This window comes from Paecilomyces variotii (assembly GCF_004022145.1).
Source record: "Paecilomyces variotii strain CBS 101075 chromosome Unknown C8Q69scaffold_7, whole genome shotgun sequence".
Taxonomy (NCBI): domain Eukaryota; kingdom Fungi; phylum Ascomycota; class Eurotiomycetes; order Eurotiales; family Thermoascaceae; genus Paecilomyces; species Paecilomyces variotii.
The window spans coordinates 1,602,484-1,614,689 of NW_021167146.1; the positions used below are offsets into that span (position 1 = coordinate 1,602,484).

At 28.3% G+C, this 12,206-nt stretch overlaps 1 protein-coding gene across 1 annotated transcript; it reads left to right on the forward strand.

Moving 5' to 3' along the window:
* Positions 1-10,747: 10,747 nt before the first annotated feature.
* On the forward strand, positions 10,748-11,714 carry C8Q69DRAFT_471597 (hypothetical protein). Its single transcript, XM_028630921.1, has 2 exons — positions 10,748-11,331; positions 11,412-11,714. Exons 1-2 carry the CDS (start codon positions 10,901-10,903, stop codon positions 11,614-11,616), a joined length of 636 nt encoding a protein of 211 aa, XP_028484452.1. The 5' UTR covers positions 10,748-10,900; the 3' UTR covers positions 11,617-11,714.
* Positions 11,715-12,206: the final 492 nt, after the last annotated feature.

The window sequence follows — 12,206 nt, forward strand, 5'->3', positions numbered from 1 at the left end:
TTATATTATTAGTATTATTATAATCTTAAAAATATGTTTAAATCTTTATTTAAATATATTTAAGACTAGGAGCTATATGTAGTAAGAGGTAAGAAGATAGTTACTAGGGGTTAGAATTCTAACCTTATAATATTATATAAATAATACTCCTAGCTTATATAATCTCTTACCTTTTTACTGTAAAGATAGTAAAAAGCTCTTTTATTTATTATATTATAAACCTTTATAAAGCTATACTTAACGCCAAATATAAAAACTTCTTAATAGCTTAAGGATAAGCCTAATTTAAGGGGAGGATATTATTATGCCCCTAGCTCCCCGCTAGAGTATAAGTATATAGGGCTATAGTAAACTCCTGAACCTAAATATAATATTAAGGTAATTAGTTAAATCCTATACTCTCTACCTGTAAGAATTATATAATATTAAAGCCAGGAAGTGCTTAAGGGTTAGGTTATAAATAGGCTCTAGATTATTGTCTTATTAGAAGCTAGCAATTTGTTTTAATATACTCTATATCCTATTATTTCTTTATTTATATAGATCCTTTATTATTAGACTTTTCTAGTATAAATCTTTCTCTATGCTAGTTATACCCTTTATTATAATAGTTACCCTTTATCTTGTTAGTAGACTCTTCTCTGAGCTGGGTGCGCGAATCTGCTACTCCCCTTGCTATAATTACTAGCGGAGTAATTCGCCAGTAACCTTCAGGAACCCCTATTCCTTATATTAATCCCTTTTTAAGCATTAAGTATAAATGCTATAAATTAAATATCTTTAATAAGCTATAGGTAATCTATAGTTACTAAAGTGCTAATAACTTAATTATATTCTTACTATCTTTTAAAAGAGTTATTATTAGTAGTTATTAGATATTCTCTATATTATATTAAATAATAGAATAAAGCCAGGACTTAAATTATAAAACTCTATAAAATAATTAGTTTTAATTAATAATATTAAAGGCTATTTAGATTTATTTAGCTATATCTCTATATAGAAATATTAGATTTAATATAATAATATACTTCTTAACTAGACTTTATAAGTATAAAATATATCTATACTATTATATTTAATAGGTTTAATTAAATATAAAACTATATAAAAACTCTAAAAAGCTACTATCTTTAATTATAAAATAATTTAGTATATAATTACTTATTCTATATAGCTCAGATATATTCTGCTATAAGCTAATTACTATAAATAAGCTAAAGACGCAAATTAAAATTATTAGGCTTTTCTAATTCTTAAGAAATATGCAGATATAATTATTAAAAAAAGATATTATTATAAATGCTATAAGTCCTAATAATAGTTTCTTTATTTTTAAATATTGCTTTAAACTATTAAAACTATATTTAGTTTAGAATAAGGTAATCTAATTCTAGTATAGAGAGTATTACTAATTAGGCAGATTTAAATATATTTTTAAATAAAGATAAATATATCTTTATAATTATATTTAATATAAGAAAGGTAAATATCTGCTTTCTTATATTATTATTATTCTTATATATTATTAGGGAGTTAATAATCTTATAAAAATTAAGAGAAATAGTTAAATTATATATATCTTATAATAAGCCTAATATTAAGATATTAGGATATAATATAATTACTGCTGTTATAACTGCGCATATTATAGCTTTATATCTAAAGATTTTATTATATATTATCTCCTTAAAATTTATATTATTATAGATTATAATATTCTATAAATTCTTTTTTAAATTTAGTAGTTATAACTATAATTAAGATTAGCCCCTTAAATTATCTAAGAGTTCTAAGGTCTTTATAGGAGAATTAGGGAGTAAAGGGTAGTTTATAAAAGTATAATATAACCAGGATATAGAATATTATAATAGAAATTAAGCTATCTTTTTATAGTCTGCTATTTATTTTATTAAGTAATTCCTTTATATATAACTATAGCATAATCTAAGACCTAATAAAGTCTTTATAACTTAATACTTTACTCCTAAGCTTATTAAATAGGTATTAAGAATTAAAAATAAATAATTAGACTATTTTATATAGTAAAAATAATAGATTATATTAATAATAATAAACAGCTATTATTAAAGACTTTTCTTATTATACTAGCTAATATAACTTATTTAATAGATACAGTAATTTCTTAGTAGATTATAGAGAAATATATACAGTCTAAATATAGTATTTTAAATAGTATTAAAGGCAGCATTAAAGTTAATATCTTTTAGCAGAGTAGTTTAATTAAATTTCCTAAAATATAGTTGTTTAACTAGCTTATTAAGCTTTATTTTAATTATTAAAGCTAAGTTATAATAATTAATAACCTATAGTATTTCTTCTAATATCTCTTTTTAGGCGTAATATCTCTATTTATAAGTATAATAGCAATAATACTAGATCTCTAAAGAATATATAATCTATATATATATAAGCTGTTTAAAACTCTAACAAGATTAATATAAATATTTAATAAAATTCTCTAGTCTCTATTAAATCCAGAATATTAATTATTTATCTAGGTTATTTACTTTAAATATATTAATATTATTATTCTTTATCTTTATTACAGTACTAGCATAGGGGATTATATAAGGAGTTATATAATCTTGCAAAAATATTTTTAGTATATAGCTTAATCTGAATTTAAGCTCCTTAAGCTATGTCTTATTTACTAAGCCTGCCTGTAATAGCCTATTCTAGTCTAAATTAGCTAGATAGAGATCTTATAGCTAGTCCTAGTATTAACTACTTTATTTTATTTATTCTAACCCGCTTCCTAAGCCTATACCTTAATATTATATAGCTTTAACCTAGGAGTTAATATTATTAATAATACTTACCCTAATTCCTCTGTTCTTATTAATAACTCTAGAAGAGTTTATTAAATATATTATTATTAGTTATAGGCCAGAATAATATAAATATTATTATCTAATATATAATTATATTAGTAAAGCTAAAGCTGCTACAAATAAGATAAACTATTAGGCTAAAATATATTTCTAAGAGCTTTAGCAAAAATTTGCCGCTATTTAATAAAGACTTAAATAAAAAATTATTAAACTTAAGGCTATTTAATAATATTAAAAGATTTAGCTTTAAAAAAAAGAATAATAATATATCTAAGCTGTCCTTAAGAGAGATTAGGCCTATTATATAATTATACCTACTATAAATATATCTCTATTTATACTTAAATCTAAGCCTAATATTAAGAGGCTTATAGCTGCTCTAATAGAAATATTTAAAATACCTACTATTATATCTTCCTCTGCCCTTAAATTTTTAAAAAGACTCCCTAATCTTAATAAGTTTAAAGATAATTAAAAGGACCTTTAGCATTTTATAGCCTAAATTTAAGAGAAGATAATAATTAATTAAGACTAATTTCTGACTCTTTAGAACTATATAGCCTATATAATTAATTACTTAAAAAATATGCCTTATACTTAAGTATTGCTATATATTAGAGATAGAACCTATATTTTTAATAATTACTAAAAGATTCTAAATATCTTAAAGCATATATTTAATAACTCTAATTATATAAATAATATATATAGTAAACTATTTAACCTCTATTAAACTAATAAAAAATTTAGAATCTTTTTTATTAAGTTCTAGCGCCTAATACTAAAAAGAGAAATACTTAAAGAAATATTATTTACCCTGCTTAAACAAGCTATTAGTTAAGAACTTTAAGAAATATTATTATATAATTAGCTTCTAAATTATAAATATTATTAGTTTACTAAATTTCTATAAGACCTTAAGAATTATTACTGCTAATATACTATAAACTAGCCCCTTATTATAAAGACTTATATTACTATTTTAAAACTTATTTAATATATCTAGTCCCTCTTATCTATTCTAAGTCTTGCCCTAGCTATAAAATATAATAATTAGCCTTAAAGAAGCCCTATATAAAAGAGTAAATTAGCTCTAATATAGCCGCCTAATCTAATAAACTTAAATATTTTTAAATACTTAAATAGGAAAGGGTATAGCCTATTATATTATAAAACTAATACCTATTTCTACTATAGCTCCTTAAAATATTATATTAAAAACTACCTATACCTAGATAACTGCTAGAAAATCTAGATTATAGCTATATATAAACTCTATCCCTAGACTCCCCAGGCAATCTAGTTCTTAGGCTTATATAGTCTATCCCTTAGCTAGTCTTCAGCAAAAAAAATAAGCCTAAAATAAATTATAGCCAGGCTTAAGAATTATATATTATCTAAATCTTTACTATTATTATTTATAGAATTAACCTTAAGAAATACCTATAATAATTAAAATTAATAATACTATTTATAATACTAGAAAAGAAGAAGAAAAAGATTTACCTATTAACTTACGCCTTATTTAATACTAAAGCTAAAGAATAAGGATTTATAAACTAAAGATAAGTTAAAAATTAGAAGTTAGAGCCTATTCCCCTAAAGAGCCTAATTATTCTATATATATTTAATAGAAGAGAACTAAAGGATAGGAAGATTATATATTATATTTAAATAGATATAAGAATTAAGGATTATTTTAAAAAAGATACTAAGTTTTATATTATCTAACTAGCGCACTACCCTATTATTTTAAGATTTCCCTGGTTAAAGTACTATAACCTATACTTATAATTTACCGCCTATAATATTGCTTTTAATAATAATTATTATTAAAAAAATTATAATATACTCTTAAAACTAATTAAGATATCTGCCCTATATAATATTTCCCTAAAGGCTTTGTCTTAATACCTACCCCTAAGACCTAGAGGACTAAAAGAGAGAAATATAGCCTTTATTTCCCTAGCCGCCTATTCTACCTATATCTAAAGAAATATTCAAATATTTATAATTACCCTAAAAGACTTAGATACTGCTTTAAGGATTAAATAAGTTTAAGAAAAAGACCCTGCCCGCCTATTATCTAAAGAGTTTAAGAATTATATTAATATCTTTTTTCCTAAGGAGGCTAAGTGCCTATTATTATATTATTTTTATAACTATAATATTAAGCTACTAGAGAAGAAATTGCTTCCCTTTAAACCTCTATATATTATATCCTAAGATAAATTAAAGGTCTTAAAAAAATAGATTAAAGAAAACTTAAAAAAAGAATTTATCTATCTAAGCTTATTATCTATTATATCTTTAATTCTATTTATTAAAAAATCTAGTAGAGGAATATAAATCTGTATAGATTACTAAGCCCTAAATATAATAACTATTAAAGACTAATATCCCCTGCCTCTAACTAAGAAGACCCTAAACAATCTAAAAGGAATAAAGTATTTTATAAAGATTAATATTATTTCTATATTTAATAACCTTTATATTAAAAAAGGATAAGAATACCTAATTACCTTCTATACCTAACTTAGCCTATTTAAATTATTAATAATATTATTTAGCTTAATAGGAGTATTAGCAATATTTTAATAATTTATTAATAATACCCTATAAGATTACCTTAATATCTTTTATACTATATACCTCAACAATATCTTAATATATAGTATAACCTATTCTAAATATATCTAATATATCTGCGCTGTCTTATAGAAGCTATATAAAATAAGCCTATATATAAAGATTTAAAAGTGCGAGTTTATTATCTCTAAGACTAAGTTCTTAGGCATTATTATTAGCTAAGACTGTATTAAAATAAACCTAAATAAAATAAAAACAATTACTGAATAGAAGACCCTAATCTATATAATTAATATATAAGCCTTTATTAGATTTGGCAACTTTTACTATTAGTTTATTTATAACTTTTCTAAGATAATTATACTACTTATAAGCTTAACCTAGAAGAGAATTCCCTTTAATTAGATATTTATCTATTAGTCTAGTTTTAAAGCCCTAAAAGAAATATTTATTTAAGCCCTAATCTTAAAGCTATTTAACTAGATCTATAAGGTTATAATTAAAACTAATTTATTTAACTATATATTAGCTAGAGTTATATCCTAGTATAATAATAAAGGAATCCTATATCTTATTATATTTTTCTTAAAAAAGCTCTCTGCTATAAAATATAATTATAAGATTTATAATAAAAAACTATTAGTAATTATCTGCTGCTTTAAAGAATAATACCCTAAGCTTAAAGATATACTATTGCTAATTAAAGTTATTACAGACTATTATAATCTAAAATATTTTATATTAACTAAACTGCTAAACTAGTAATAGGCCTATTAGTCTAAATTTCTATCCTAGTTTAACTTCTAAATTATATATTAACCCAGAAAGTAAAAAATAAAACCTAATACCCTAACTAAAAGGTTAGAAGATCTTCTTAAAAAAGGGGATAAATAGCTATAGTATTAGAGCTAGACAGTCTTAAAGAAGAAAAACCTTAACTTATAGATTTAGAGATCTCTAAAATTAAAAGCTATTACTAGAAATTAAATAATAAAGCACATTTATTTTATTAATTTAATAGCTTAAGAAGTTAGAAATCTTATTAAACCTATAAGAATATCTGCCTAATTTACTTTAAGATATTAATCTATTTAGCCTAGAGAACCTATTTAGTCTATTTTGCTGCCCGACCAGTTTATTAAAATTATTTAACCTGCTAAGAAGATAATCTAGTCTATTAAAGAGATTATTTAGCCTATTAAAAAAATAGCCTAGCCTATTAAATAAGACTAATTAAGTTCCCCTGCTATACTTAATAAACTAAAATACTTATCTAGTATTAAAAACCTGCTAAATATAGCTTACCTATTTAATAACTTAATATAGTCTATCTTATAAGCCTTAGATTATAAAACTAATTATTATCCTAAGATTATATTAGCTAATTATTAATAAAGAGAAAGATATTTATACTATAAAAATTATCTATATATTCCTAACTATAATAAGCTAAGAGCCCGCTTATTATAAGAATACTACAATAAGTATATATTTAAATACCTTAGAAAATATAAGCTTTATAATCTAATTTTATAAGAGTATTACTAGCTAAATATATACTAATATATAAATTGCTAAACCCAGAATTGCTATATCTATTACTATATTATATCTTTAAATAAAGGCTGCTAAAGAGTCTTATACTAATTTCTTATTTCTAAATATTCTTAATAAGATATTTTAATAGATTTTATTATTAGACTTATACCTTGCTAAGGTTATAATATTATATTAGTTACTATAGACTAATTTATAAAGATAAGGCATTTTATTCCTTACTAAACTATCTGCAATACTAAAAGAGTAGCATAATTATATATCTACTATATATAGAAGCTTTATAGGCTACTAAAGACTATAATATCTAATTAAAGCCCCTAATTTATTACTGCTTTCTAAAAATACCTAATCTAATATTTAGATATTATAAACCTACTATTTATTGCCTATTATTCTAAAACTAATAATTAGATTAAAAGAATAAATATTATCCTAGAATAATACCTGTGTGCCTATATTAGCTATCTATAAGATAATTAGGTTAACTAGCTACCTCTAGCTAAGTTTATATTAAACTCCCACTATTCTAAAACTACTAAAATATTACCCTTCTTTACTAATTATAGGTTCTATCTATATATAAGATTTAAACCTATTTAGCCTATAAACCAGCCTGCTATTAAAAATATTAAAGCCTTTATTAAAAAGATATAAGATATTATAGATTATATCTATACCCAGATTTATACCGCTTAAGCCTATTATAAAGAATAGACTAACTATTATTAAACCCTAGCCTGCTGCTATTATATAGAATAGTCTATTTAATTAAATACCTAGAATATCTATACTTAGCGCCCCTAAAAGAAACTTAATTAAAAGAATCTTAGCTTATTCTATATTACTAAAGTTATTAGCCTATATATCTATTAATTTAACCTATCTGCTTTAATATATATTTATCCTATATTTAATATCAGCCTGCTTCGCCCTATTATTAAAGACCCTATGCCTAAATAAAAATAACCTTTATTACTACCTATTAAAATTAATAGCCTTAAGAAATAGGTTATTAAAAATATCTTAAACTCTTAATAAGAATACTATAAGTATAAAGGCCCCTAACTATAATATATTATTAAGTAATTAGGCTATAATAACCTAATTAAAAAGCCTGTATACTATTTATAATATATCTAAAAAATTATTATAAATTTCTATTATTACTATCTAAATAAGCTAAAGCTTAGAGATAGTCTTAATAGAGCTTAACCTTAAGAAGGGGAATATTATTATAGTGCTAGTATAGGGGATTATATAAGAAGTTATATAATCTTATAAAAATATTTTTAATATATAGCTTAATCTGAATTTAAACTTTTTAAGCTATATCTTATTTATTAAGCCTGCCTGCAATAGCCTATTCTAGTCTGAATCAGCTAGATAGAGATCCTGTAGCTAGTCCTAGTATTAACTACCTTATTCTATTCGTTCTAACCTACTTCCTAAGCCCGCACCTTGATAATCTTATTATAACTCTTCCTAAGTTTATCTCTATTAATTATAAAATTATTTAGCGAGATAAGCCCTATAAGAGGCGAGGATAAATAGTTTAAAGATATATTAGATAATAGCAGTTATAAATGCTACTCTTATAAGATTTTTATATAAAATTAAGACTTTATATTAACTATTAGAAAAGCAGGAGATTAAAATAAATTAATTAAGCCTATTTTTAACCCAAAAAGAGGTAATTTAGGGTATAAAGTATTAAGTTAAAGATTAATACTTAATTTTTATATAGGGATAATTAAATAACCCTTATAAAACACAATTATTTATTTTTAAACCCTTTATAAGGTTTTTTATTATATAGCCTGCTATTAATCTAAGAGTTAATAAATTGCTTTTATACTATATTATTGGCTCAATTCTTTAGTATATATGCTTATACAGGCCGTCGCAGTAAAAAGCCCACCCACAGGGGGGGCACCTCGCTAGAGGGTCTGAGCTTGCTGAGATAACACCTACCCGGGTACCTAGGTTCCTTAACCGTCCTGGCGGGTTGGTTAGTGCCAAGATTCCAGTGTACGCAGATTAGCCGACCATACTACAGAGTATTGGCGCTACCATAGATCAACTACACCAAAAAGAACGACCCTCCACTTTCGTCTGCCTGTATCTGACATATGTACTCCGTACTAATACTACTAAGACGACTACGCCTATTCTAGAACCGGACGTGATAAACTAAAGGATGACATGCCGGGGAACTTGGAAGTCGCATCTTACGGGCTCAGCGTCATCGGCGGTCCTTTTGCTTATTGGTGCAGCTTCCAGCGCCCTCTCCGCAGCTGACACGACTTATCTGCGGATGGTATATTGTGTGGCTGTTTCATAGAACTATGTATATATGTTTGCCTCGACAGGTACCGAGGCTTGGTTTTGCTATGGTCGGGGTGCCTGAATCCATCTTTATTTATAGGCCCTTTGCAACTCAAATACAGATTTATCAGTATAGTGGGAATATATTGGGCCACAGTGCTGCGTCTTATAGGGATCTGCTGTCCTGGATTCACCCTTTTCGCGCCCGTTCCGGCTCCGTCATGATATACTTAGGCAGTTTGTCTGCGCATATGTTAGCGACCATCTTGATCAAATATTGTAATGAGATATGGTAGGTAGTTTAAGGTAGTGCATTAGCTATATTTCTACTCGCTTAAAGCCGCTTGTTGGAAGTAAATCTAACTGAGCATATCCAAGAAAGAAATCCCAAACGGACTTGCAGATTTGATATGTGCGTGCAATACGCATTAACGGAATTCCCTGCCGACTGGATCACCCGCCCAAGCAGGTTGGTGCCATAACTAAATGTATACAATTTTAACAATATATATCTTATACATATTTGTTCCAATAACTTTTAGATGCTTAGTTGTTGAGATATCCTGGTTTTGTTTTGTTTTATTTTTTTTAAGGCTATATTATATATAATACGGCACTGATCTGCCAGGACGAGTGATCCGGTCGGCAGGGAATTATGCTAACGCTCAATTGCGCATAGGTCCACCTTGTAAATTAATAAGGGGGAAGATCTCTACGGGGAGTAAACGGCGGCAGGTTAGATGGGCCATTGCATGGCAGCTTGGTTGACTAGAGCCAATGGACATGAAGGTGATTGCGGCTGTGCAAACGCTAAAGCAATATGTACCAATAGGCCTACAGTACCCCATCTCAGTCTAAGGCTAACTACCTACTTACATGGTTTCTTTGAACTCCATCCAATAAAAAAACAATATGCAGATTATTCTTAAGGGCCTGCACTTGCACTTGCACTTGCACTTGCAGGGTAAACTGATATAACTGACTGTGACTAAGCACAAGGACCTGGTAATTGATATTTCAAATTTCTCACATTTTTCATTTGCGAAATTTACACCGAAATCTCATGAAATTTTGAGATTCAAAAAACCACCGCTATACTAAAAAAGAATCAACATGCGAAAAGTCCTGCTCTCTACTAGCTGAATCTCCTCGCTTACCTTTATACTTAATTTTTAGCGCGCCCCCTGCATAGTCTATGCGTTTTGAATTTTGAAAAAAGGAGAGATGTCAGAATCACTGAAATAAATAACAGGTACCAGCTACCGGTCGGCTTTAGGGCTCCCGGGTTACACTAGCGTTGCGCCACGAATCCCACGATTGATCTGGAGTATGCTCATCTCAAAGATTGAGTAGAGCAATGAGGCTGGAATATCTGCCGGAGGATGTTATATATATAAACGCCATGGCATTCCTCCTTTCTTCTGCATATTCTCTCTACGATCGCAAGACTTTTCCAGGCATTGACAGCTTCCTTTACACACTTTCTAATAAGCTCTTATACTTCTTATTGTTGCTGGGGGACTTGTCTTTTTCGCGATCGCTCGTATACCTCCCATTCCATCTCTTTCACGATGTCCCTTTCTAACCCTCACGCGCCACCCGGACCAAATTGCTCTGGGGTTGGGTCTTCAGAAAACTTCGATACCTTATTTGGGGGAGCATTGTATAATACAGCGTTCGCAGATATCAACATACTTGATCAGTATATGCGCGTCCCGCAGACCTTGTATGATCCCAGCATCAATACGCTTTCCACATCGACTCCGTTTGATCAGAGTGGTTTTTCCGAATGGGTCAGGGAGAACACAATGCAGCATGGCTTAGTTGAGGAGAACAGATTTCCAGGCCTCCCTTCAATGAGTTATGATAACTCGACCTCGAACAACTATCACCCCAATCCTCCTCAAATACCCACCTCAGCGCCACTCGACGAGAAGGATGATAACGCCGCTATGACTGACGGAAACGTGCCGTCTCGTCGTCAACATAGGCCTGGGACAGGGTATGTCAATTGATCTATTACCAGTCGTTTAGTTAATGTTCAATCCCTCGTTTCTAACATCGGTCCTCGTTCTGAAAAAGTACCAATCCCGGCCGCGTCAAATGTCGCTGGGAAGGCTGCACATACGCTGGCGATTTCACACGCGATACAACACTCTGGCGACACATCAAGACCCAACATCTCTTTCCAAATGCGTTCGCGTGTCCTGTCAGACAATGCCGGAGGGCTTTTGGACGCAAAGATAAATATGATGAGCATATGCGCGATGCTCATGGAATGACCTAATGTTATGAAGTGTAGCTTCCGATTCCTTTCATTGGGGAAGCACATACATATAGAAGCGTGTATTTATTATAGGACGTTCTTTTTTTTTTTTTTTTTTTCTCATGTTGCGCGCGCAGGCTTTATACCGAGAGACTCTCCAATTATCTAGATTCGAGTGAGAATTCCACTATGATTTGTTCATCGCGATGAAGATAAACTAGATACTCACAAGATGTAGTGCAGAACAGATGACTGAAGATTCCATCATATCTGATCTAAGAGAGGTTGAGTGGAGTACCACCGAGCTTTTGATTGGTCGCTTGGCAAGGTCGCCTTGACCCAAAGTGTCGGGAAAGAACTATGTACAGTACATGGCCAGAACGATGCGGAACAGGAAAAGAATTTCAGTCTATAGTTTTTCTTTTCTTCGAACGTATAAATGCATCTCCAGTCGAGTGAAAACGTCGCGGTATCATAAACAAGAAGGATAATCCAGAAAGGTTGGCGGGACCACGCAATGCAAAAAATGAAACATAGCTCTATTGGACTGAAATGCCAATATAGAGATGCAAATCGAAAGGGTAGAATGCAACAAAACTTAGGATAGAAAT

Excerpts from the sequence above, each read along its gene's own strand:
- C8Q69DRAFT_471597 (XM_028630921.1), top strand. The coding sequence starts at position 10,901 with ATGTCCCTTTCTAACCCTCACGCGCCACCCGGACCAAATTGCTCTGGG. Across the intron at positions 11,332-11,411 it reads CAACATAGGCCTGGGACAGG|TACCAATCCCGGCCGCGTCA; the intron begins GTATGTCAATTG and ends GTTCTGAAAAAG.